At 47.0% G+C, this 27972-nt stretch overlaps 1 protein-coding gene and 1 long non-coding RNA gene across 2 annotated transcripts; both read left to right on the forward strand.

Moving 5' to 3' along the window:
- The first annotated feature begins 1906 nt into the window (after positions 1-1906).
- Positions 1907-3577, forward strand: Trim60 (tripartite motif containing 60). The gene has a single exon (XM_048330782.1). It carries the CDS (start codon positions 2012-2014, stop codon positions 3470-3472), a length of 1461 nt encoding a protein of 486 aa, XP_048186739.1. The 5' UTR covers positions 1907-2011; the 3' UTR covers positions 3473-3577.
- Positions 3578-16160: 12583 nt separating this feature from the next.
- LOC125339587 lies at positions 16161-19224 on the forward strand. Its single transcript, XR_007208565.1, has 3 exons — positions 16161-16321; positions 18448-18454; positions 19215-19224. It is a non-coding gene; the product is annotated as an uncharacterized LOC125339587 (long non-coding RNA).
- Positions 19225-27972: the final 8748 nt, after the last annotated feature.

The following is a 27972-nucleotide window of genomic DNA, read 5'->3' on the forward strand; positions in this document are numbered from 1 at the left end:
GGGTGGGGAAAAGAAAGCTAGGATACTGTGGGAGTCTGAAGCAGCAGCATGGGTTCAGAAATTATGCCCCCAGTTGCTTATGCCAGTTAGTTTACTGCCAGAGGAGCGGTGCAAGACCCTGCAGGCTTTTACACCTCTAATTGAGAATATTATCTCCCTCCTCTCTGAACTGTTCTGCTGTTACATTTGAATCTAGCCATATAGAAGACCCATAGCATCGCAGTGATATTTAGCATAGAGCTATTAGTCTCTTTTGCTCTGGAGACTAATATTTGGACTAAGGAAAAGACATGGGGAAATGATAAGCTAACAATAGAAAACATTGTCCTGGTCTATGGAGAGCTATTGGCAGGTATTATTTAGATTATTAGTAGTATTAAGACCATTGCAATACATAGTCCCTACTGGCTTCAAACTCATGACCCTACTACCTCTGCCTCCCAAGTGCTGGTATGCTAGCATGCCAAACCACCTGGCTGACAAGTTTAAATTAAGGAAGACGTAATCCTAAGTGAAGGGCTGTGGCCAAGTTAAACTACCCAGAACCAATAGGCTTCCGGGCTGGAAGATTGACATTGTGATAATCTTAAGAACAAAGGTGACATGAGCATAGGCAATGTAGAGACCTTGTTTATGTCCAGATTCTAATATATCTAACATAGAAAGCTGCTGTGGCCAAAAAAAGAAAAAAGCCCCATAACTATTTCCATATTAAGTTGTAACTCTCATAGGTCAAAGAGATGAAAAGGATGCTGGTTTCATCAGGAATTACTGGAGGAGCCAGGTCTATAATTGCTTTTGCTTGTACAGGCCACAGGTGCTGGGGCAAGCCTTGAGTTTAGGGGTCATTTGTAAATTCCTGCTTGTAAGTGGACATCTGCAAGGAAAGAACTTGCTAGCTCACCACCTTCACATGTCACAGCTTTGCCCATACTAGTACTCTTAATTGTTCTGGGGTTGCAAGAAAGAGCAGGGAGAAGAACAGAGTGAACAGAGTATGTGGGAAAGGGGAAAATGCTCTATTTGTGGGTGAATGGCTTGCAAGCTTGATAGATGAGTTTTTAGCTTAAAACTGGCATGGATGAATATTATGAAAATAAGGGCAAAATTGTCTCCCCTTGTGTGTGTGCATGCTTGCTATTGGGGCTGAACTCAGAGCCTTGCTCTCTGGCTTAGCTTCTTTGTTGAAGGCTGGTGCTTTATTACTTGATCCACAGCTCTACTTTAGCTTTTTTAGGTTAATTGGAGATAACTCTCAGATTTTTCTGCCCAGGTTGGCTAGGATTACAGGCTCTCCACCTACATTCAGCTTTTCTTGCACGCATACACACTTTTTATTTTCTCCTGGTGCTGGTTCTGGGGCTTGAACTCAGGTTCTGCAGATAAAAGTCTCACAGACTTTCCTGCCTGGTCTAACTTCAAACTGTGATTGATCCTCAGATCTCAGCCTCCTGGGTTAACTATGATTACAGGGTTTATGCTACCGGTGCCCAGCTACAGTGGGCTTTTCATGTGGATGCTGGTATCAGGCCTTGAACTCAGAGCCTCATTCCCTTGCTGGACTCCTCCTACCCATAGCTGGTACTATGCCACTTTGGCCTGCACTTTGCAGGTCATAACTGTATTCACCCTCCTTCCCTTCCTCCAGCCAGTACCCAGCCTGACTCCAGACCTGTTTCATTTTCTAATTTTCTTTTTTCTTTTTTTTTTCTTGCCAGTCCTGAGGCTTGAACTCAGGGCCTGAGCACTGTCCCTGGTTTCCTTTTGCTCAAGGCTAGCACTCTACCACTTGTACCATAGCGCCACTTCTGGCTTTTCCCGTATATGTGGTGCTGAGAAATTGAACCCAGGGCTTCATGTATACGAGGCAAGCATTCTACCCAGCCCTCTAATTTTCTTTTCTTAAACATGTCTTTAGAGGCTGACACTAGCATGGCAAGCCAGTGGAGGTGAAAACAGCCTTTTGGAAGATCTTGGGAAGAGTGCCTGTGCTTCCTCAGGACCAGACCTTATGAAAAGAAGCATGGCGGTGAACCACACCTTTGCTCCAGGCTCAATGGAGTTTGCAAAAGCTCAGGAAGACCTCCAAGCTGAGGCTAGCTGCCCCATCTGTCTGGAATACTTCAAAAGCCCAGTGACCTTGCCCTGTGGGCATAACTTCTGCCTCTCCTGCATCAGGTCATCCTGGAAGGGTCAAGAGAAGAGTTTCCCCTGTCCTTCTTGCCAGCTTAACTGTCCAGAAAGAAAATTCTCAAGCAATCTCCAGCTGGGTAACTTGACTCGGATTGCTAAGCTGTTCCCCACTGGAAGACGCAAGAGAAGACTGCAAGGCAAGCTCATGTGTAAGAAGCACAAAGAAGCCATGGCCTTTTTCTGCCAGAAGGACCTGGAGGTTTTATGTCGCCGGTGCTGCTCCACTAGTCACCAGCATCACCGTATTTGGCCCATACAGAAGGCTGCACGCTTGCATAGGAAACAACTAGCATGTTCCATGGAGCTGTACAAAGACAGGATGGAGCGAGTTAAGAAAGTGCTAGCCATGCAGACTAGAAGACCCCTGGAACTGAAGAGAAAGGTAGAGCGAAGGAGGAAAGATATAAACTTTGAATTTGAACAACATAGGTTGTTTGTCAAAAACCAACACGAGATGCTCCTTAAGCAATTGCAGGAAGAAGAAATAGTTAATTCAGCAAAACTAAGTGAAAGCCTCGCCAAAACTTCAGAATATGCCTCCTCAGTGAGAATCCTGTTAAAGGAAGTAGAAAAGATATGTGTACAGTCAGAAATGGAATTGCTGACAAACCTTAAGAGTGTCTATGACAGGTATAAAGGCTTAAAGAGCCCAGAAGATTTTTCATTCACTTTCGAAGACTGTGGAAACTGGCTTCCTCCACAGTATTCAGGCCTCAACCCAATCATCAAGAGCTTCCAAACAGATGTAATTCTAGACCCTGAAACAGCACATTGTCGACTCAGGATCTCAGAAGATGGGAAATCTGTGCAATATGGATGCATGCAAAAATATCCGCCCCTAGCAAGCAGGTTTTATCTCTGCCCAGCTGTTTTGGGATCTAAGGCATATCATTCTGGAAGGCAGTACTGGGAGGTAGATGTGAAAGACAAGCGTGATTGGATCGTGGGTGTTTGTAAACAGTCTCTTCCCAGGAGGAAAAGGGATCAGAAACAACAACTCTTAAAACAGGACGGAATATGGGCAATAGGATGGCATTTCAAGTCTAATTATATTGCCTTGGGTTCTAAGAGAATCTACCTCCTGCCAAAAGTAACACCTACTAAGATTGGTGTGTTTTTAGACATTGAAATGGGTGAGATTTCCTTTTACAATTTAGATGATGGATCTCTTCTTCATAGTTACAATGTTGTTCATTTTAATGAAGCACTTCTGCCTTATTTCTACGTTGGAACTGACAGTAAACCCCTTAAAATCTGTACAGTAACAGATTCTGAGTGATGAATTATTGGAAGACTTTTTCTTTCTGTTATTTGACATATCTGTTACTTGACACCAGTAATCCCAGCTATGCTGGGACTGAAGACGCTCTATCCAATACCCAGCAAAAGGGGAGGAAAACTGAGGACTGAAAGAGTGACTCAAGGGCAAGGCCTCAAGTTAGCCTATTTTATAGATAACTAAGGAATATGTGTTACTGCACTAGCTTCCAATAAGACATTATAGTTTCTTTGTTGTAATCAATGTTTATGTATTTTCCTTTTAAGAAAAAATTAAAAGCCTTGAGCAGAGTATAATGGCTTCCTCCTCTAATCTAGCACTTCAGAGGCTAAAGCAAAATCCTGAGTTCAAGGGTAAGCTGATCTATATTGTGAGACCACCTCAAACAAGAAAAAGGTGGGAGAGGGGAATGAGGGAGGAGGTAACAAACAGTACAAGGAATGTATCCAATGCTTAACATATGAAACTGTAACCTGTCTGTACATCAGTTTGACAATAAAAATTCAAAAAAAAGAAAAAGGTGGGAGGTATGGCTCAAGGTGTAGAGTGATTGCCTAGCAAGCCCAGGGCCCAGAATTCAAATGTTAGCACCACAGAAAACCAAGAGGCCTAGGGGAATTACTTCAGAGGTTGGCCATTGCCATTAATCTGTAAAGTAGCCCTTTTTTTGTTTTTGGCCCATTGTGGGGCTTGAACTCTGGGCCTGGGTGCTGTCCCTGGGCTCTTCAGCTCAAGGCCAGTGTTCTAGCATTTGAGCCCCAGCACAACTTTCAGGTATCTGGTGGTTAATGAGATAAGAGTCTCACAGACTTTCCTGCCCTGCCCAGGCTGACAGGATTGTACCACAATCCTCAGATCTCAGCCTCCTGACTGGCCAGGATTATAGGTGTGAGCCAGTGGTGCCTGGAAAGTAGCTTTTTAAAAAAAATTTTTTTTAACTAAGATCTTGGGGCTGGGAATATGGCCTAGTGGTAGAATGCTTACCTCACATACAAGAAGCCCTGAGTTCGATTCCTCAGGACCACATACACAGAAAGCCAGAAGTGGTGCTGTGGCTCACGTGGTAGATTGCTAGCTTTGAGCAAAAAGAAGCCAGAGACAGTGCTCAGGCCCTGAGTTCAAGCCCCAGGACTGGCAAATAAAAACAAAAAAAAACAAAAGTTAAAAACTAAGGTCTTTGCTTTGTGGCCTCAAACTTTCAGTCCTCCTTTGAGTGATGCTTGTAGCACAACCTTTTCCTGGTTATTTTTGAATGGAGTCTCATGGAATTTTCTTTTTTTTTTTTTTTTTTGCCAGTCCTAGGCCGTGAACTCAGGGCCTGAGCACTGTCCCTGGCTTCTTTTTGCTCAAGGCTAGCACTCTGCCACTTGAGCCACAGCGCCCCTTCTGGCCGTTTTCTGTATATGTGGTGCTGAGGAATCAAACCCAGGGCCTCATGTATACAAGGCAAGCACTCTTGCCACTAGGCCATATCCCCAGCCCCTAATGGAATTTTCTTGATCTCTTGAATAGCAAGGATTATAAGTGTGAGCTTCTTCGAGAACCTGGACTTTGAACCAGGATTGTCAGATCTCAGCCCCGAGTAACGAGGATTGCAAGCATGAGCCACCAGTTCTTTGCTTTTTCATGTGTATTGAGTCCTGAGGCTTGAACTCAAGGGCTTAGCACTGTCCCTGGTCCTCTGTGTTCAAGGAGCCACAGCTGCACTTCCAGCTTTATCCTTTTTAGGGGGAGGGGTGTTAATTGTAGATAAGAGTCTAGCAGGACTATTCCTGGTTGGGCTGGCTTCAGATCTTCATCTCGACATTACAAGCATGAACCACCTGCACCAGGCTTAGGTCTTTAAACCATACCATTGCCTGGGTGGAGCAAGTCTATTATCCCAACACTGGCAAAAAAAATTGAGGACCTATTGCAAAAGCAAGGTACATACCAGCTAGTATCTCATGCCTATAATCTTAGCTACTCAGTAGGCTGAGACCTGAGAATTGTGGTTCAAAGCCAGCGCAGGCACTAATGCTATCGAAAATCATTTGGGAAGCTGGTGCTGGCAGAAGAGTTGGACTAACATGCAAGAGGGACTGCATGAGTGTGGTACCAGTAGAGAGTTTGCGACAAAAGCTGTTGGAATTGTTTTGGGCAAGGAGATAATGGGGGGAGGGGTGTGCAGGAGAGATTGATGGAATACACTGTATATGGGATGCATTGCATGTTTTCTGTGGAAATGTCTCCGTGAAATAATCCTATACACCGGTTGAAATACATGCTATAATAAAAGGCCAGAAAAACTCACACTTCCAGCTTCCTTGTTTTCCTCTTTCTCCACCTACCCCACTTGCTGTCAGTCGAACTCAGGGCCTCGCAAGTGCTAGGCAAGCTCTCCACAAGTGGCCTACATGGCCGCCACCCCTCTCCATTTGGGGATGGGGAGGGTGGGTCATAGGGTTTGAACTTGGGGCCTGGGTGCTGCCCCTGAGCTCTTTTGCTCAAGGATCTCTACCACTGTGAGCCACAGCTCCACTTCATTTTCTGGTGGGGAGGTGTCACCTGGGGACTTTTCTGCCAGGTGTGGCTTCACACTGCAGTCTTCCAGATCTACCTCCTCAGTAGCTAAGATTACAGGCTTGAGCCACTAAGCACCCTGCTCCTCCATTTTGTTTATTTGTTTTTGTTGCCAGTCCTGGGGCATGAACTCAGGGCCTGAGCACTGTCCCTGGCTTCTTTTTGCTCAAGGCTAGCACTCTGCCACTTGAGCCTCAGCGCCACTTCTGGCTTTTATCTATATATGTGGTGTTGAGGAATCGAACCCAGGGCTTCATGTATACGAGGCGAGCATTTTACCACTAGGCCATATAAAAAGCAGGAAGTGATGCTTTGGCTCAAGTGGTAGAGCTTTAGCCTTGAGCACAGAGAGGATCAGGGACAGAGCCCAGGCCATGAGTTCAAGCCCAAGGACTGTCAAAAAAAGGGGGGGGAGTGGAGAATAAAAATATAGTGGTTAGGGCCAGGTGGATGGGTCACATTGTATGCATGTATAGAAATTCTGCAAGGAGCCATGTGCTTGTGGCTTACACAACAGGCTGAGATCTGAGGATAGTGGTTCAAAGCCCATGAGACTCTATTCTCACAGTTAACCACCAGAAAACTGGAGCTGAAGCGCAAAGTGGTAGAGTGCTAGCCTTGAGCAAAAGAAACTAGTGACAGAGCCTACTTCCAGAGTTCAAGCTGCATGACCTACAAAAAAGAAATTATCCCCTTATGCAATGAATGGATGCCAATAAAAACTTCAAAATGTTAAAAATCAAAGTCATTACCACTTTCTTTTGTTGCATATATTTTTATTACTCATATTCCTTAAGAACACATGGATTTTTGATGGTTAAATTGGAGATCAGTCTTGTAGATTTGGCTGCCCACACTGACTTGGAGTCACAACCCTTGGATCACGTCTTCTGGAGTAGCTAGGCTTAGAGGCAGAGCCCAAATTGCTTCCCTGCTTTCCTGGCTTATTCTTTTCCTGGGGCATGTTCCTTCTCTCCTTGTTTATGTAACTCAACTTATAAAAAGTTAAGTAGTTTTACAAAGATGTTTTAATTCCATATGTCTGGTTGTGATTACACGGCATCTTGATCTATATGATCCCTTCCATCATTCTCCCCCCATCCCTACCTTCAAGTGACATAGTTCGATATTTACATAACGTACAGTATACAATGTACAGAATATATAGTATGTCTGTTAACTCTTGATAAGCTCAGGTCAGTGTTACCAGAAAGAAGTCTCTTTTGCCCACTATTACAGTTCAAGAAGCCCCTTCCCTGTGCCTAGAACAGGAAACATTTCCATCTTTGAGGTGCAGGGAACAGCAGCAGAAAAGGGGCAAAGGGCAGGATCTCGATCACCTTGCTCCATTGACAGTAGCTGACCACACCTTGCCTAGAGGGGGCACACCTCCCTTCCTCCCACAATGGGCCCCATTTGATACTCAACAGGCAAGAAGAGGGATTATTCTGGAGATTAGGGGATCAGAGAAAGGGTCCTGAGCCTTCATTCCAAGTTCTTTCCATAGAGCCCCACAAAAAAAAAAAAAAAAAAAAAAATGGTGACCAGAACAGCCCAGTCCGTCATTCCTTGGAGTCAAAGCAGATAGAAAGAAATGTGGTGGAATGAGAGCTGATAGAGAAAACGGGCACAAGTATACCTGTAAACTCAGCCCTGTAAACCTGAAGGCAGTTTCGACTCTCCAAATCATAAAAGGAAATCTCTCCAAGCTCATAATCTAGAAAGACACCAAGGCGATTAGCCCGTCTCGCCCTGCTGGAATGGATGGGGTGCACAAATTGCTGCTCTCCGCTGCCGCAACAGGTACACTTGGTGCCTTCTGAGGCAGGCTTCTGACACACCCCCAAGGACCACTGCCCTGAGCCTTTCACCTCTACTTGCCAAAAAGACCTTCCACTTTGAAATGTTTCCTGGGTCTCAACCGTGACAGAGAAAGGACAGGTACTACACCAATCATCTAATTCCCTCACTATCGTCACAGCCTTTTCATTCCTGGAGACTTTCAGAATAGGGTGTGAACCCCGAGGCTGGAAGGTCAAATCTACCTGAAATGTGCTGATCAGTTTTTCCAGGCCAACATAATGCGGAGGGAAGGGGTTGTTGTCTTGTAACTCGTAGGAAACCTCTGTGGGAATGTGCATGGTACTGTACCGCTCCTGAAGGCTCTTAACATCTCTCAGCAAATCTACATCTGCTTGTAGACTCTTCTCTGTCATTTCACTCAGGAGACACTTCATCATGGACAGGTGATTCTTGATATTCCTTGTGTTGGCAAACAATTGGGTTTCAATAGTCTTCTCTTCTAAACCTAGTCCAGAGATGATTGCCGTGTATCCTCCACTCAGGAAGCGTTGAAAATTTTCAAACTCCAATTGCAATTCCTTGTGCCACTTTTGGATCTTAAAAATGTTCACCCTGCAAATGGCATCTTGCCTTTGGCACTCCTTCTTAAGGTCACTGACCTGCTTTTCCAGGTGCTTCTTGTAGCTTTTCAGTTTCTTCTTTTGAACCGCTGCGGCCTCCTGAATGAGCATGAGGTGGTGGTCTTGGTGACTGGGAGAGAACCCGCATTGGGCGCACAACAGCTTCAGGTCCTCATTGCAGAACAAGTCCAGGGCCTCTCTGTGCTGCTCACACAGGCTCTTCTGGCTCTGCGTGCCAGCCATCTGCATGACAATATCAACCAGGTGGCCTAGCTGTGTGTTGCTCTGGAGGACATTGCTAGGACAATAGTGGAGGCAGAGGGGACAGGGGAAGGTGTCTTGGAGACCTTCCCAACACTGGAAGATGCAGGAGTGACAGAAGTTGTGTCCGCATTCAGTGGTCACCGGGTCTCTCAGGTAAGTCACGCAGATGGGGCAGGTGACCTGATCTTTGAGCAGGGCCAGGGAGGTTGCAGAGGACATTGCATGGGGAGGATCTGACGAAGACTCTCTCTGCATCTTGTCCTCTGGGAGTTCCATTGGGGCTGTGACCCTGCACACAGCTGTGGCTTCCTCCTTCCTTCAGCCGCAGAAGCAGATGTTCAAGAGGGATGGTCTCCAGGCACTCTTGAAATTTTGGGGCTCCACCAACTCAGGCTTGGCTATGTAATATTTCACAGGAAGTAGAGATCAATGCAAAGAATCAGTGCAAATGAACAAGCACATAAGTAGTTCTACTGTGGAACACTTCACAATCCACTGATCAGGTTTCTGCAACAACAAAAATAATTAGTGTAAAGCAAAGCAATGAAGAGCATTATATCAATAAGAATGCAGAACTTGGGGCTGGGAATGTGGCTTAGTGGTAGAGAGCTTGCCTAGCATGCACAAAGCCCTAGGTTTGATCCTCAGTACCACATAAGTGGAAAAAAGCCAGAAGTGGTGTTGTGGCTCAAATGATTTGAGTGCTAGCCTTAGAAAAAGAAGCCAGTGACAGTGCCTGGGCCCGGAGTTCAGTCCTCAGAACGAGCAAAAAAAAAAAAAAAAAATGCAGATCTGGAAGGCAGGTGCAGGTGGCTCACACCTGTATTCCTAGCTAATTGACAGGCTGAGATCTGAGGTCTCAGTTAAAATCCAGTTTGGACAGGAAAGCTTGTGAGACTCATTGCCAGACCCGACACTGTTTTTCCTGATTGATTGAAACATGTCTAAAAAATAATAGCCACAGGGCTGGGAATGTGGCTGAGTGCTACAGTGCTTGCCTAGCATGCATGAAGCCCTGGGTTCAATTCCTCAGTGCCACATAAACAGAAAAAGCAGGAAGTGGTGCTGTAGCTCAAGTAGTAGAGTGCTACCATTGAGCAAAAGCTCAGGGACAGTTGCCCAGGCCCTGAGTTCAAGTAGGACTGGGGGAAAAATAGCCACAAAGCTACAACAAAACCAGCTATTGGCACAAAAACAGACCCAAAGATCAATGGAACAGACTAGAAGACCCAGAAATAAAACCATATACTTACAGCTATCTGATATTTGATAAGGGAGCTGATGATACTGTAGGAAGATAACCTACTTATTTATTTGTTTGTTTTTGCCAGTCCTGGGCTTGGACTCAGGGCCTGAGCACTGTCCCTGGCTTCTTTTTGCTCAAGGCTAGCACTCTGCCACTTGAGCCACAGTGCCTCTTCTGGCCTTTTCTATATATGTGGTGCTAAGGAATGGAACCCAGGGCTGGGGATATGCCCTAGTGGCAAGAGTGCTTGCCTCATATACATGAAGCCATGGGTTCAATTCCCCAGCACCACATTATACAGAAAAGAGCCAGAAGCGGCGCTGTGGCTCATGTGGTAGAGTGCTAGCCTTGAGCAAACAGAAGCCAGGGACAGTGCTTAGGCCCTGAGTCCAAGGCCCAGAACTGGCAAAACAAAAAACAAACAAACAAAAAAGACTGGAACCCAGGGCTTCATGTATATGAGGCAAGCACTTTTGCCACTAGGCCATATTCCCAGCCAAGAAGATAACCTCTTTAATAATTGGTGTTGGGAAACTGGGCATCCATATTCAGAAAAATTTTAAATGGATCAGTATCAACTCAGAGTGGATCAAAGACCTCAGTGTTGGGCCTAAAACCTTGAAATTGATGCACAAGGGAATAGGAGAAACCCTGGAAGTTATAGGTACAAGCATAAGCATTTTGAAAAGAGTCCCAAGAACACAGCAAATAGGAGAGACTTGACAAATGAGATTACACCAAATGAAAAGGTTTCTGCACAGCAAAGGACAGCTACTAAACTATAAAGACAGCCACCAGACTGGGAGATCTTTAACAGAAATATATCCAACAAAGGCCTCATCTCAGGCCTGTAATCCTACCTACTCAGAAGCCTGAGATCTGAGGATCGTAGTTCAAAGCCAGCCAAGGCAGGAAAGTTTGTGAGACTCTCATCTCCAATTAACCACCAGAAAACTGGTACTGTGGCTCAAGTGGTAGAGTGCTAGCCTTGAGCTAAGTAGCTCAAGGACAGCTCCCAGGCCCAGAGTGAAAGCCCCACTACTGACAAAAACAAAAACAAAACAACAAAAAAGGAGCTCTATAAACTAACCCCTCCCAAAGATAATAAACCAATCATTAACTATACAAGAGAGCTAAGAGAGACTTCTCAGAAAAGGTAAGAATGGCAAGGAAACACAGGAAATAGCCTCCCTCATTGCCATAAAGGAACTGCAAATCAAAACAACTCTGAGATTCCATCTCACCCCAGTCAGACTGGCCAACATTATGAATTCCAACAACAACGAATGTTGGTGGGGATGTGGGAAAAAGGAACCCTATTGCACTATTGGTGGAAATGGAAACTAGTACAACCAGTCTGGACAGCAGTCTGGAGGTTCCTCAGAAACCTAAACATAGCCCTTTCCTATGACCTGGCCATACCACTCCTGGGCATCTACCCTGAACATTATGAGCCAGATATGATAAAGACACCTGCACATCCATGTTTATTGCTGCACTGTTCACAATGGCCAAGGTATGGCAACAGCCCAGATGCCCCACAATAGAGGAGTTGATCCCAAAACAAATGTGGTATCTATACACAATGGAATTTTATACAGCCATTAGAAAGAATAAAATAATATCATTTGCAGGGAAATGAATAGGACAGGACAAATCACGTTAAGTAAGGTAAGCCAAGCTCAAAGAAACAAATGAGTGTTCTTTGGTATACAGAAATTAGATCTAAAATATACTAGGATATGATAAATTAATTATACAGGATTCTGGATACTCCCACACAGTGAGACAAAGAGGATACTCAGGATAGAATCACAAAGTTGCAATGCAGAAGTGCCTCTGCAGATTTATATAAAATTATATCTATTTATCAAAACAAACTCCAAGATATGTAACTAGGGTTGCAGGTATGAGCTAGGTAACTATCAGGTAACATTATCTGCAGTCTTCTCCTAGGTTAAGAACAGTGCCTGCCACACCCACCTGGCTCCCTCCCCCCATCCCCCCTCCTCCCCCCTTTCTGCTTACCTGGAGCCAGGGGGCTCTCAGAGGCTCTTGCAGGTTCAGACTCCGAGGAATATACAAACTGTGTTCAAATCTCACAGCTGGGTCACCTCCCTTGTGGATAAATGGGATGGTTACCCTTTTGAAGGCTTTATTAATCCTTGTAACACTTTAATTCCATCCGAGCTAAGGTTGACTTTATCCTGACCTTGCCCAGGGTGCTGCACGTTCGGATCCCACTGTCTTAACTCCCCTTTGCATAGTGCGGTTTCCTGCCCTGGGCCGGTGGCTGGAAGTGGCAGGTGGACACCCAGGGGTACTAACTTCCTCAGCGCAGGCGCCTGACCATCTAGCCTCACCCTCTAACCGCCCCCATTTCACTGTCACCTCCTTCCCCGCAGGCGGCCTTTTTTTTTTCTTTCCAGTCCTGGAGCTTGAAGTCAGGGCCTGGGCGGCGGACACTCTACCACTTGAGCCACAGCTCCACAGCTGGCTTTTTTCAGGAATTTATTGGAGTTAAGTTTATTGGGCAGTCCTTCCTGCCCAAGCTGACTTTGAACAGAGCACCTCAGAGCTAAGCCTTCAGAGAAGTTAGGGTTACAGGCGTGAGCCACCAATGCCAGGGGCAACCTTTAAATGTTCAAGAAAGAAAAGAGGAGGAGGGGGAGAGGGAGGGGGAGGGGGAGGGGGAGGGGAAGGAGGGATAAATGTGGCTTAGTGGTACAATGCTTGCCTAGCATGCATGAAGCCCTAGGTTTGATTCCTCAGCACCACATAAACAGAAAAAGCCAGAAGTGTTGCTATGGCTCAAGTGGTAGAGCCTGTGCGCTGCCCCTGAGCTTAAGCCCCAGGACTGCCCCGCCCCCCAAAAAATAGAAAAAATAAAAAGGCAGACATGGTGGCTCAGATGTGGAATTCTAGCTATTCAGGATTCTGAGGTCTGAGAATCTCAGTTCAAGCCAACCTGGGCAAGAAAGTCTGGGAGAGTCTTGGGAGGGTTCCATGCAGATGCCCCCCACCTGTTTCTGTCTGCGCCAGTAGCTGCGTTACCTGGAAGCAGTTTTCTCCCCCTTCTCTGAGGTCACATCCTATCCACCTGGCCATACTTCTGGACTTTCCCTATATAATCCGGCTCGAGTCCCTACTCTCTTTCCTTTTCTCTCTTACTCGCACTTGTTCCCTTTCTCCTTCCTCTTACTCTTTTTCTCTTTCTCTCTCTTTCCTTCCTTCTCCCCACACCTCCATCTTGTGTGGGCTGCAGACTGCTCTCCCCCAATAACCTCTTCTCTGCCTGAACCAGGCGGTGGGTTTCCTTTCGGGCAAACCTTACAAGTCTTAGCTCCAATTCACCACCAAAAAGCTGGAGGTAAAAATGTGGCTCAAGCAGAAGAGCACTTAGCCTTGAGCACAAAAACTCAAGCACAGCACCCAGCAAATATCAAGTCGCTAGATCAGTAAATGACTCTGATCTGCTCTGACCCAATGACTGTGTATTGAAATATGCATAATCCCATGTTTAGTAAAAAAAAAAAAATAGTACTTTTTTAAAGGAATCAGAGTTGAGTTCAGGTAACTTTATCTGCAGTCTTCTCCTGGGTTAAGAACAGTGCCTGCCACACCCACTTGGCTTCCTTCCTCCCCCCCCTCCCCCCCCCCCTTTCTGCTTACCTGGAGCACGGGGCTCTCAGAGGCTCTTGCAGGTTCAGACTTCCCAAAGCGACCTCAAAGGCAGCCAGGCACGGACTGCTCGCTGAGTGGCGGGCCACAGCTCAAGTAGGGAGGGTGGGAACTGGAGGCCCCGCCCACAAAAGGGTGGGGCTCCTCCCTGGAGGGCAGGGCCAGTGACTGCAGGGAGGATTTCTCCAGCAGGAATAAGCAAACAGTGTTGTAATCTCACAGGTGGAGGTCACCTCCCTTGTGGATAAATGGGATGGTTACCCTTTCGAAGGCTTTATTAATCCTTGTAACACTTTAATTCCATCCGAGCTAAGGTTGACTTTATCCTGATCTTTCCCAGGGTGTTGCATGTTCAGATCCCACAGTCTTAACTCTCCTTTGCAGAGTGCAGTTTACTGCACTGGGCCTGTGGCTGGAAATGGCAGGTGGGCACCCAGGGATACTAACTTCCTCAGCGCAGGCGCCTGACCTTCTAGCCGGCACCCACAACTGACCATCCCTACTTCTCTGCCACCTCCTTACCCTCCAGCGGCCTTCCCCCCCCCCCCCAGCCCCCCACCAGTCCTGAGGCTTGAAGTCAGGGCCTGGGCTCTGTCCTTGAGCTTCTTTTGCTCAAGGCTAGCACTCTACCACTTGAGCCACAGCCCCACACCTGGTTTTTTTCAGGAGTTTATTGGAGTTAAGAGTCTCATAGTCCATCCTGCCCAAGCTGACTTTGAACAGAGCACCTCAGCGCTAAGCCTTCAGAGAAGTTAGGGTTACAGGCGTGAGCCACCAATGCCAGGGGCAGCATTTAAATGTTGAAAAGAAAAAAGAGGGCTGGGAATGTGGCTTGGTGATAGAACGCTTGCCTAGCATGCACGAATCTCTGGGTTTGATTCCTCAGTACCATATGACCAGAAGCAGCCAGATGTGATGCTGTGGCTCAAGTGGTAGAGTTATGGCCTTGAGCAAAAGAAGCTCAGAGACAGTGGCCAGGCTCTAAGTTCAAGCCCCAGGCCTAGGGGGAAGAAAAGCTAGGCATAGTGGCTCACATCCTTAATTCTAGCTACTCAGGATGCTGGGGTCTGAGGATCTCAGGTGAAGCCAGCCTCAGCAAGAAAGGCTGGGAGAATCTTATCTCCAATTAGCCACCAAAAAGCAGGAAGTAGAGCTGTGAGCCCTGAGTTCAAATCCCAGGACTGGCAAATGTGCAGGCGTGTGAGCATGCATACACACACACATACACATACATACACACACACACACACTAAGCTAGAGCCAGGCATGATGGGCACACAAGTTTGAAGACAATCTTAGTGAGCTCAAGGCTTAATCTGGGCTACACAGTGAAACCTTGCCTCAAAAAAGGAAGCCAATTAGGTGAACTTCCTTTGGCATACCCTATGTGGTTACTGTATATGATTTTGGTACACTGGATATTGTATATATGATTACCTGAACTAGGGAAGGGAAAGAAAAATGAGGGAGGGTATAATAAATATGACAAGAAATGTACTCACTACCTTATTATGTAACTGTACCCCCTCTGTACATCACCTTGTCAATAAAATTTAATTAAAATTTTTTGAAAAAGGAAGCCAGCCATGGGGCTGGGAATATGGCCTAGTGGCAAGAGTGCTTGCCTCACATACATGAAACCCTGGGTTCAATTTCCCAGCACCACATATATAGAAAATGGCCAGAAGTGGCGCTGTGGCTCAAGTGATAAAGTGCTAGCCTTGAGTAAAAAAAAAGCCAGGGACAGTGCTCAGGCCCTGAGTCCAAGGCCTAGGACTGGCAAAAAAAAAAAAAAAAGGAAGCCAGCCAACCAGCTAGCCAGGCACTGGTGGCTGAAAGTGTGTGAAACTCTTACCTCTAACAACCAAAAACATGGGAAGTAGAGGTGTAGCCCAAGTACAGTGCCAGCTTTGAGTGAGAAAGCTAATGAAAAGCGCCCTGAGCTCCAGCCCAGTACCAGCATTAAAAAAAAGGGTGGGGGGCTGGGAACATGGCCTACTGGCAAGAGTGCTTTCTTCAAATACATGGAGCCCTGGGTTCGATTCCTCATCACACATATATAGAAAATGGCCAGAAGTGGCGCTGTGGCTCAAGTGGCAGAGTGCTAGCCATGAGCAAAAGAAGCCAGGGACAGTGCTCAGGCCCTGAGTCCAAGGCCCAGGACTGGCCAAAAAAAAAAAAAAAAAAGCTGGGTACTGATGACTCACACATGAAATTCTAGCTAATCAGAATTCTGAGATTTGAGGATCTCCACTTGAAGCCAGCTAGGGCAGAAAAGCCCATGAGACTTTAAAAAAATATACTATTTTATTTATACTCATGTATGCAAATGGCTAAAACTACCACATTTATATACATACTGATAACAGGATTCAGTAACAAGTCACATTTAAATTCTATAAAGAAAAGTCATTACAACACTGACTGGTTATAGAGAGCAGAGTAGGAAGAGTAAGCTATAATTTTCCTTTTCATTAAAGAGAAGCACCCTCTGAAAAGAACCCACTAGTGATATATAGCTACACTGCAAAGTAATATATATAAAGTTAGTGATTGTACTGATTTTATTACTTTTATTAAGCCATTTTATTTTCCTCACACTCAATGCAAAGAAATAAAATACAATGGAAGAAAAATATGCCCTCATTATTATTCACAATAAGAGAGTCTGCTGTGCGCTTGCAGCCGGGGAGTCCTGTATGATAGGGCGCGCTCAGTGGCTCAAGTGGATCAATGCACCATTTTGATTCTGAGCCACTGAATAGGATCCTATCCTTATGTGGTGACTGTACTAACTCCACAGGAGTTGTGACAGACTGAACCATGTCAAATCATCCCCATCATCCCCGGATCTCTTTAAATAAGAAAAGACCTTACAAAGCAAATGTAATACCTGATCTGTCTATAAAGTACACCTATAGGCTGATTCTTTAGTGTAAGGTGGAAAGGGGGGCCCTTTCTTACAAATAGAGAAAAGTATTATTGTGGTCTAAAGAGTGCTAGATTGACTTGTGTTTTTATAAGGCATACATCAAAACCACCATCAGATGAAGAAACATCCACAACTTTGACCGGTTCCTTTTCTAGACTGATAATCAGTCCTGTGTTGGCCTTCCTACTGGCTATGAAATGAGGTAAATCACTGAACTACCTGGCAGATGTTATAGTAACAGACAATGCTTTTATTCTTTGAAGGTCCAAGTTTGCTCCCTTGGTCTGTTGCAAGGGCAAAGGTAGATAAGAAACCAGGTCTCAAAGCTTGCTCTAGAGCATTATCATTGGCCACTTTATACCAGGTACTCCATCTCTATCCAACACAGCAATAGCATAGAGTCCTTCAACACTTGGTAACTTCTTATACAAGAATCACTTTAGGTCATCAGCCATGACCTTTCCCTCGCAGGATCAATCTTGCTTGCCTAGGTTCCTCCGCCACCAGACTATGACCAGAATTTTTTTTTTTTTTTGCCAGTCCTGGGGCTTGAACTCAGGGCCTGAGCACTGTTCCTGTCTTATTTTTGCTCAAGGCTAGCACTCTGCCACCTGAACCACAGTGCCACTTCTGGCTTTTTTTTTTTTTATGTGGTGCTGAGGAATTGAACCCAGGGCTTCATGCATGCCAGGCAAGCACTCTACCACCAAGCCACATTCCCAGCCCATGAGTCTCTTATCTCCAATTAATCACAGAAAAAGCCTGAAGTGGTGCTGTAGCTCAATTGGTAGAGTACTAGCCTTGAGCCAAAGGAGCTTAGGGGCAGAGCCCTGGCCCTGAGTTCAAGGCCCAGGAGTGAGGTTGTGTAGCTCTATGGTAGAGTACTTCACTAGCTAACATGCACAAAGAGAGCAGAGCCCTGGTCTTGATCCCCAGCCCCACAGGAATAAAATAACCCAGGCTAGGTTAGAACACCTTCATCCCAACAGTTTCCAATTCCAAAGCCCTCGCGTCTGTTGATTCTTCCCTGATGGAGAAAACTGTGGTTGCAGGAGCATGTGATAGAGGCAGACAAGAAGCAAAGAGCTGTCTCTCTTAGCATACATTAGTTTTGTGGGGGTGCTCTGACATTTTTACACGCTTATGTTTTCCAACCAATCTCACCCCCTTACTGCCCCTTAGCCTGGAAGAGCTGCTTAAATAATTACCAGGGCAGTCTCAAACACACAAAATGTAGATTTCATTTACACACAGAGGGTGAATTATTACAAGAACTCAAATCACTGAGTAAAATAGTAAGAAAGAAGAGTTCTGCCCCCATTCCTCCATCTCCAATCTTGGGATTAAGACTTATCCAAACAATAAAAAGTAATAACATTATTTCCACCTCCCCACCTGACCCTCTGTCTTTGGCTGGTTACTTTCCAAAACAGAGTTCCCAGTGGTTTGAAGCTCAATCCCCTGGATCTTAGCCTCCTGACTAACTAGGATTACAGATAAGTCACCAATGCCTGCCGAACAGTTGTCTTGTTAATTTTGTTTTGCTTTTGGCTCAAGTCTGAACACTATCTCTGAACACTCTACTACTAGCATCTTGGTTCTATTAACAGCCTTAAAATATATATATATATATATATATATATATTTTTTTTTTTTTTTTTTTTTTTTGGCCAGTCCTGGGGCTTGGACTCAGGGCCTAAGCACTGTCCCTGGCTTCTTTTTGCTCAAGGCTAGCACTCTGCCACTTCTGGCTTTTTTTTGTGTATGTGGTGCTGAGGAATCAACCAAGGGCCTTCCTGTATGCTAGACAAGCACTCTACCACTAAGCCACATTCCCAGTCCCTTAGTAAGATTTTTATAGGCAAAGGCGTGATGTTTCCTTTGGAGAATTTGTAAATCTATATGTATATTTAAGCATCTCTTCAGGTGCTGGGGAAATTGCTTCTGTACTGAAGCCTTGAGTTAGACATCCAATAGGACATAAACCAAAGAAACCAGAATTTTTCCCATGGAATTGTATACACGAATGAAAATGGAACAATGTATGCTAATTTTTTAAAAATTAAAAGTAAAAATAAAATTTGTACAGGTTGTACATATGTCTGAGGACAGGTTTGGAAAGTTAAAGACTTCATTTATTCATTGAAATAAGCAATCAGACATACAACTGATACACGAAATAAAATTTTTTGAAATATTTTTGAAAGGTACAGAAAAAGAAAACCCGCATGGAAAGGTTGTTAGCTTGTAAACATAATATCTAAATAATAGCAACAGCTTCTAATGATGAATTTTTACAAAAGGAAAGAACACCTTGCAAATTAATTTTTTTTCTCTAGCCCCCCCCCCTTTTATTTTGAGTTGGGTTTCTCTATACTATTTAGATTAGCCTCGTATCTCCTGAGTGCTGGGATTATAGGTATGTGTCACTATGCTCATTCAAAGCAAAATACACTATTGGCAGTGTTTAGTAATATGCTTCTCAAATATTTTAGCATCTAAAGCAGTTGGCACCTAGATTAGGGATATAGTTTATTGTAGCCAGGATTGACATAACTTTCCTAATAGTGAGCTCTGAATTTGACCTCAGATGCCCCTCAAAAATTAAAGTGAGAGTCTCATTATACAGTCCAGGCTGGCCTGGCTCTTATAATCCTCCTGTCCAGCCCCGAGTGCTGGGCCGAACAAACTTCTGCCATTACACCTAGCAACAGCCATGGTTTTTGTGCTTAAATGCAAGAGAGGTAGGCCAGGCGCTGGTAACTCACACCTGTAACCCTAGTTATTCCGGAGGCTGAGATCTGAGGGTGGCAGGAAAATCTGTGAGAATCTTATCTCCAATTAACCACCAAAGAGCTGAAGGGGACACAGTGATAGAACATTAACCTTGAGCAAAAAGACTCAGGGACAGCACCCGGGCTGAGTTAAAGCCTGAGTGCTAGCACAAAACGGAGGAGGGGAGCTGGGAATGTGGCTCAGCAGTAGAGTGCTTGCCTAGCATGCACGAAGCCAACACCACAAATATAGAAAAAGCCAGAAGTGGCGCTGTGGCTCAAGTGGCAGAGTGCTAGCCTCCCGCAAAAAGGAAGGCAGGCACAGTGCTCAGGCCCTGAGTTCAAGGCCCAGGACTGGCAAAAAAAAAAAAAAAAAAGTTTTTTTCAAGGGTTCTAGAAATAGTAAGGTGCAATTCACTGTCTAATCTAGCCCTAACTTGCCTTTTATTCATGGAGATATTGGCACAATTTTTAGAGGTTCGGGATCTATTCCAGGGCAGAAAAAAGAGCAAATGGTATTGGTAAACGAGTCACTAAAGATATAGAGAAGGGACTTGTCAGTCATATTGTAAAAGGAAACCTCCCCTAATTCATAGTCCAAAAAAATGCCAACCTTATTGGGTCTGACTCTTGGCATGATGTGGGTTTTCCGGGGACCCAGAGCTACGTACCCCTCCTCAGCAGCGGTCCCCACTGCCCAGACACCCCTGTGCACCTTCGTGCCCCGGCCCCAGTCCTTAGGGAGGCGGTTTTGGCACACGCCCAGTGCCCACTTGGCTTTGTTTCCCACCTCCACTTCCCAGAAGTGGCGGCCAGAAACAAATCTCTCGGCACCCAGAACAGCGGCAGCGCAGGGGTTGATCTCCCGGGAGCTGCCCGGTCTTCCCCGGGAAGACCACACCCTTTTCCGGTCCTCAGAAACAACCAGCTGGGGATGCGCCGTGGCGGGATCCAAAGACACGTGGATGTGGAATGGCTTGATGATGCGCTCCAGGCCGGAGTACTGCGGCGGGAGCCCCAGGGCGTATTCCTTCCACCTGAACGAGAGCAGGTCGGGGCTTTTCCGATCTTGAAACCGGTGGTGGAGACTCTTCACCTGGGCCAGCAGCTCCACGTCTGACCGGGCTCGCTGGTCCTGGACCTCTCTCAGCAGGTGGCCCAGGGTGGTAACCCGGCCCGCGAGCTTGGCCAGATGGTTCCGAAGCTCGGTTAAGACGCCGAACTCTTCCTCGCGCATCTGCTTCCGGAGAGCCTCTTGCTGATCCTGGAAAAACCACCGGACTCGCTCGAATTCGGAGTTGATTTCGTCCTCGCGGAGCTCGACCCTCGCTCTCAGCTCCTGGGCCCGGGAGCCCTGCATGGCGATCACATTCTCCGCCAGCCTGGCGTTCCTCTGCAGCGTCCGCAGGGACTCCTCCACCATCCGCCGGCGGTACGGGAAGATCTTCTGCACCGAGCTCACGAAGTGCGAGCGGTGCTCCGCCGAGAAGCTGCACTGCGGGCATAACACCTGCAAGTCCTCGGAACAGAACAGGGTCTGGAACTGGTGGTGCGTCTCACACACGGGGTGCTCCCGGCGCCTGGGCTGCCGCCCGCTCCGCCGGAGCTGGAGCTGCTGGGCGATCTCGGACAGATTCCGCAGCTGCGGGTTCCTCTTGAAGTGGATGCGCGCGAAGCGGAAGTGGCACACCGGGCACGGGAAGGTATCCGCCGCCCCCGCGGTGAGATCCTCCCAGCACATCTGCAGGCAGGCGAAACAGAAGTTGTGCCCGCAGTCGAGGGTCACTGGGTCTTTGAAGTAATCCAGACACACCGGGCAGCAGCTCTCCTCCCGCAAGTTCTCCAGCCCCGCCCTCACCTCCATGGGGCGGGGCCGGGATGGGCGTGGCAGGGCCAGGCCTGAGTCCCTGGAGCTCCACAGCCAGGGAGAAGTGGAAGTCACCGGCCGGGCACGCCTAGAACTTGAAGGAATCGAGACCTGAAGGAATCGAGGCTTGTAGCTCTATCACCGAGATCATCATCTGGGTAATGAGGTTTAGTGCGTCACTAATCTCGTCGTGCCTGTGAATGAGGAAAGATTTGTTGAGTCCCAACGTCCTAGACACGAAACAATATTTTACAGTGGGTTCCGAAGCATCATTCATCACTGTCAAAGCTATCGGGTAAATGTTTGTATGGCAAGCCAGGCACCGGTGGCTCATACCCATTATCCTAGCTATTCGGGAGGCTGACAGCTAAGGAGCAAGGTTCACAGCCAATCTACGGAAGTAAAGTCTGTGATACTCTTATCTCTAAATAACACCATAAAGCCAGGAGTAGAGTTGTGCCCAAGTGGTAGAGCACTAGCCTTGAGCAAAAAGCCTAAAAAGGACTTCCTTGCATACACTGCCTTTGAACCTGGGCACCTGGACCCTCAGATCTCATGCTTGGAGTCTAAGTAGCCAGGAGCCAGGAGCCAGGAGCCAGGAGTAGCATGAGCCCACAGCTCCCAGCTAAAAGCGAGAAATCATAAAATCTGTGGCCTTTATTTTTTTTCCAGGCTTGATTCACTTTATTGCTCTTGTATAAAAATCCTATGTTGTAGCCACAGCTGGAGCCTGGGTCCTCTGCACGGAGACCCTGGTGTGGGTTTTCACAAGATGGTCAGTGAATTCCTGATAAGGAGATTTGGTGAACACGGTCTCTTTCCAGAGATCAGGGGTCAGGTAACTGTAGGTCTTGGAGATGGCATCAAAAGTGGCCTTGGCAAAGTTGCCCAAAGTAGCAGTACAGCCCCTGGCTGAGGTGTAGCAGTCATCAATACCAGCCAGGACAGGAACTGAAACAATCCCAGTGCCTCTGGGGGCGGGGATGAGGCGCACCAGCACAGATCCACAACAGACAGTGCCAATCTTGTTCCCCCAGTAGCCTCTCCGCACAGGGACAATGGAGAGCTTCGCCAGGATGATGGCTCCTCGGATGGCAGTGGCAACTTCCTTGGAGCACTTAACACCCAAACCCACATGGCCATTGTAGTCGCCAATGGCTACAAATGCCTTGAACCTGGTGCGTTGGCCAGCGCGGGTCTGCTTCTGCACGGGCATAATCTTCAACACCTTGTCCTTGAGTGACGCCCCCCAGGAAAAGTCAATAATCGCAGACTCCTTGATGGGCAGGGAGGAAAGATTTCCTCCAAAGACTTGATCTTCATGTCCTTAACCAGGCGGCCTAGTTTGGTGACGGGGATCCATTCATTCCTTGTCTTCGGCCTTGCCTCCACGAGCCCTGCGGCCACGACTCTGGCCTCTACCACGGCTGCGATCTCCTACCGGAAGCCTCCACGGAAGCCACGGCCTCCCGAGCCTGGGCCCCCAGGGCCTCCCCGCCCTCCCCCGGCACCGGCGGCATCATCCCCCATTTGATGTTTTCCCGAGAAGAAGTATGGCCTTTATTTATATTTGCAATTTCAATGGTGTATGAATTGACTTAGTAAATTGTTAAACTGATTAAAAAATGTTGCGAAGGGGGGGGGATCTATTACAAATGGACTTTCCTGCTAGAGGAACATTTCAACATTATTTCATTTGAAGCTGCAACTTACCACTGGAGGAATAAGCAGGTCCCGAGTCACCCCTTACAGCTCTCGGTTCCTCACATCCAAGCTGTGCGCTGTCCCAGTTTTGCACTGAAATAAATCACAACAGCAAGTAACATTTTCTACTGAGTCCTGAGACATTTAAGTGAGTGAAGGGAAACTAGGTGGTGGCTCACACCTGTTAATCTCCAATTAACCACTCAAAACCTGAAGTGGAGCTGTGGCTCAAGTGATAGAGCACCAGCCTTGGGCAAAAAGCTAAAGGAGGGCTGGGAATGTGGCCTAGTGGCAGAATGCTTGCTTAGCATGCCCAAAGCACCACGTAAACAGAAAAAGCCTGAGACGGTGCTGTGGCTCAAGTGGTAGAGTGCTAGCCTTGAGCAAGAGAAGCTCAAGGACAGCACCCAGGTCATGAGTTCAAGTCCCCAGGACAGACAGCAGCAACAACAAAAACACCTGCTAAAGGACAGCGCCCTGTCCTTCAGTTCAGGACCGAGTTACCGTCACAGAAAGAATTTAAGCCAGGCACTGGTAATCCTAGCTGCTCAGGATGCTCAAACTGAGCATCCTAGTTTTATGCCAGCCCCGGCAGAAGTCAATAAGATTCTTATCTCCAATAAACCACTTAGGAAAAGCCAGAAGTTGCCCTGTGGCTCGCATGGTAGGATATTAGCCTTGAGCACAGAGGCTCAGGGACAGTGCCCAAGCCCTGAGTTCATGCCCCAGGACCGGCAAAAAAAAGTTACACCATTTAAAATAAAAAAAGATAAATGAAGGTAGTCACACCTGTAACCCAAGTTCCTCAGAGATGGTGATTCAAAGCCAACATGACGGTCTCGGTAGCCATGAGCAGCAAAGCTGAGGATAAGGCCCTGAGTTCAAGCCCAGAAATGGCACACGCATGCGAACATCCACACACACACACCGTACACACACAAACGTGAGAATTCCCGTACAGATTTCAATATCTAACAGGCCTTCCCTTTGCCATATGCTCAACTTCCCCCTGGCCCCTCATTCTAAATCAGGCCCAACTTCAGCTTTCGCTCATCTTTTCTTCCTACTTTGGTTAAAAGACAAATCGCATTACCAATTGTTCTTCTTGTGGCTGTAACATAGCACACGGGCCGGTTGGAGCTGGGTAACTCTTCAGCTGATCAGCGAAACCTGAGCCAAACTTCTTGTGTCCGGATGCAAACGGTGGAGGCGATAAACGTAACTGGATTCAAACGTTCTGGGCGGTCAACCTTTAAATACTAATTTCAGCCAAGATTCCCCCAGAGCATGATGGGATCTGCCAGGGTGGGTCTGGCCTAGGAGAGTGATAGATTTTACCCTAAACCCTGCTTCTGGAGATACCCTCAAGCTACTGTTGGGTTCTTCCCACCACAAATCCATGAGACCCCAGGGTCTCACAGGTGTTCACCAAACAAGAACCACCGAGTGGCACCTCAGCCCGTCCTCAGATCCTTCTAGAAGGACCGATTCACAAGGACCCACCATCTTGATTACCACTGAGCTGAACCCTGGAGTCTTTTTCTTTTCTTTTTGTTTGGAAACCGGGTCTCCTCCGGCTCCTGCCCCGCAGTGCCTAGACTACAGCAATGCCTGACTGTGCTGGGCTGGTGCCTTTCCTTGGGAGCGGGAAGTGTTCAAAGAACAGTTTATTTCCTCGAGGCTCTGGCGGCTGGACGTCTGAGGTCGGGGTGTCGGAGGGGTTGGGGTGTCCCGAAGCCTCCCCTCACCCCGGCTAGGAGGCTCCAGTGTGCAGCGATCCGGCAGTACCCAGTCCGCAGCCCCCAGGGTCTCTGCACCGACGCCTCTGCTAAGTTCGGCCCCACCGCTAGGTGCTCCTGCCAGGAGCTTCCTGCAGTCCTCCCGGCTTACCTGGAACAGGTAGATCAGCGAACTGTGCCGCACCCCAACCGTACTTGGGGGTTCGGGAGCAAGACCCCGCGCGCGCCGGCCCGCAGGACGCGCGGTACCGGCAGCTCGCGCAGTGATTGACAGATCTCGGAAAGAGGGCGGGGCGCATCCCCGCGCATGCCCAGTAAGCCTGGGTGCGGGCGGGCCCGGGGAGACCTCCCTAGACGTCTGGCTGGCCCTGGGGTCCTTAACTGATCGTTAGAATCCTATTGTCTGGGGCTCAGAGGCGGAGCCTGCGCGTGAGCTCTACATATCCACACACACATTTATATATGTGTATAGCTTATTGTTCTTAAGTAGTTGTACAGAGGTGCTTCCATCCAAGATGTCAGTGTATGAGTACAATGCATCCGGATCACTTCGGCGAGCCGCCCCCCCCCCGCCCCCCCCTAAGGCAAGGTTCCTTTCCAGTGTGTCGCTCAAACGAGTCTCCAACTGGAAATCCTCCCTCCTTAGGCTGGCTTTCATATTCTTGCCGGGCTTATCTGATTGATTTATTTTATTCCTATGACTAACTTTTGAGAGTCAAAGATAGGTCAAACTAATTGCAGATTGGTTGGAAAGATTCAGCCTGTCTTGGGATATCTCTCTCTCTCTCTCTCTCTCTCTCTCTCTCTCTCTCTCTCTCTCTCTCTCTCTCTCTCTCTCTCTCCACCTCCCATTCTCTCTCTCCCTTTCTCCCTCTCCCCCCTCCCTCCCATTCGCTCTCCCTTTCTCCCTCTCCACCTCCCATTCTCTCTGTCTCTCTGTCTCTCTGTCTGTCTCGCGCCCTTCCACTTGAACCACAGCTCTACTTCCAGCTGTTTGCTAATAATTTGAGATATAAGTCTCATGGACTTTCTTTTATTCCAGACTGCTTTCGAACTCGGATCCTCAGATCTCAGCACCCGAGGAAATGGAAAACTCCGATGGGACCAAAGTCCAGATCTCAGAGTCCCGAGAGGAAGAGTAAAAACAGGAGTAGAGATTGTGGAAAACCAGGAGGATCGATTAACCCTTTGAAATGCAAAATGGAGTTGGAAATTCCTGGAAAGGGAGAGGTAAAAATCTCTCACACCCCCTGGGCAGAGGATGGCATCAAGGAGGATGCTGGGTACTGTAGTCTGTGAGGTGGGCTTGTTTATCCAGTCCTGTAAAGTTGGTTGCACTCCACCAATTTAGGCTTACCCAGGTCTCCTTCGGAGGTGACACGTAAGGTTGTATGGTACTAGAAAACTGAGAGTGAAATCTTCAAGACTGCCAGGCAGGCATGGTGGCTCACACCTTGTGATCCTAGCTACGCAGGATGGTGAGATCTGAGGGTTCTTGGTTGGAAGCCAGACAGGGTAGAAAAGACCAGTAGAGACTCTTGCCTCCAATTAATCACTCAAGAACCAGAAGGGGCACTGAGGCTCAAAGTGGTAGAGTGCTAGCCTTAAGTAAAAAGAGCACAGGGAATAGCTCCAGGATCCTGAGTTCAAGACCCATGAATAACAACAACAACAAAAAAATTGGAAAAAAAAAACAAAACCCAAGGGCTGGGAATATGGCCTAGTGGTAAAGTGCTCGCCTTGTATACATGAAGCCCTGGGTTCGATTACTCAGCACCACATATATAGAAAAAGCCAGAAGTGGCGCTGTGGCTCAAGTGGCAGAGTGCTAGCCTTGAGCAAAAAGAAGCCAGGGACAGTGCTCAAGCCCTGAGTCCAAGGCCCAGGACTGGCCAAAAGACAAAACAAACAAAAGAAATGTACTAGCTGGTGTATGTAACTGTAACCCCCTGTACATGACCTTGACAATAAAAATTTAAAAAGGAAAAAAAAAAAAAAAAAACAAGGCTGAACTAATAGTACTTGCAGCTTGTCTTAACTCTTTTTTTTTTTTTTTCCCCAGTCCTGGTGCTTGAACTCAGGGCCTGAGCACTGTCCCTGGCTTCTTTTTGCACAAACCTAGCACTGTACCACTTGAGCCACAGCACCACTATGGCTTTTTCTGTTTATGTGGTGCTGAAGAACTGAATCCAGGGCTTCATGCATGCTAGGCAAGCACTATATCACTAGGCCACATTCCCAGCCCTTATCTTAACTCTTTTTTGCCTGCCTTCCTTCCTTCTTCCTTCCTTCCTTCCTTCCTTCCTTCTTCCTTCCTTCCTTCCTTCCTTCCTTCCTTCCTTCCTTCCTTCTTCCTTCCTTCTTCCTTCCTTCCTTTCTTTTTTCCCCCAGTCCTATGGCCCGCACGCAGGGCCTGGGCACTGTTCCTGAGCTTCTTTTGCTTTTTCTGTTTATATGGTACTAAAGAATGGAATCCAGGACTTCAAGCATGCTAGGCAAAACCCTACCATTAAGCCACCATCCCAGCCCCTTGTCTTAACTCCTAAAGCTTTGGTACATGAGTCACAGAAATTTTATTTTTAACATTTTCAGAATATAGTATGAATATGAATGGGAGAGAGGAATGGAGAAAAAAATGGTTAATGAGTATAAGGGTACACTTGGATAGAAGGAATGACTTCTAATATTCAGTGCTACCGTAGGCTGACAACTGTGGTTGATCTATTGGAGAGGATTATTATTATTATTATGATCCCCAATGAGTTAGGGTCTCACTCAATAGCATAGACAGAACTAGAATTTTCTCTGAAAGCTAATGCTGGCTTCTAACTTCTACTCTACACAGCACTCCTTGAGTGCTAGTATTTCCAGCCTGTAGAGAGGATTATTCATATTCCCACCACAATGTAGCACAGAAATAATAAGTCTGATGTGATAGCTAGGCCTTGGTAGCAAATGCTTATAATTCTAGCTACTTGGGAGCCTGAGGTCTGAGAAATGAGATTCAAACCCAGACTGGGAAGTCAAATCTGAGATTCCTATCTCCAGTGGAAAAAAAGCTGGAAGTAGAGCTATGGCTCAAGTGGTAGACTGCTAAGACGCTCACGGACAGTGCCCAGGCCCTGAGTTCACGTCCTGGGACTGGGGGGAAAAAAGAAGAGAGAGACCTTCCCAAAGCTAATAATCACTAAATGGGCAAGCGAGCTAAGAGTGACTTCTTGGAAAAAGAGGTAAGAATGGCAAAGAAACACATGAGGAAATGTTCATCATCCCTGACCATAAAGGAAATGCAAATCAAAACAACTCTG

Source organism: Perognathus longimembris, chromosome 21 (genome assembly GCF_023159225.1).
Source record: "Perognathus longimembris pacificus isolate PPM17 chromosome 21, ASM2315922v1, whole genome shotgun sequence".
NCBI lineage: Eukaryota > Metazoa > Chordata > Mammalia > Rodentia > Heteromyidae > Perognathus > Perognathus longimembris.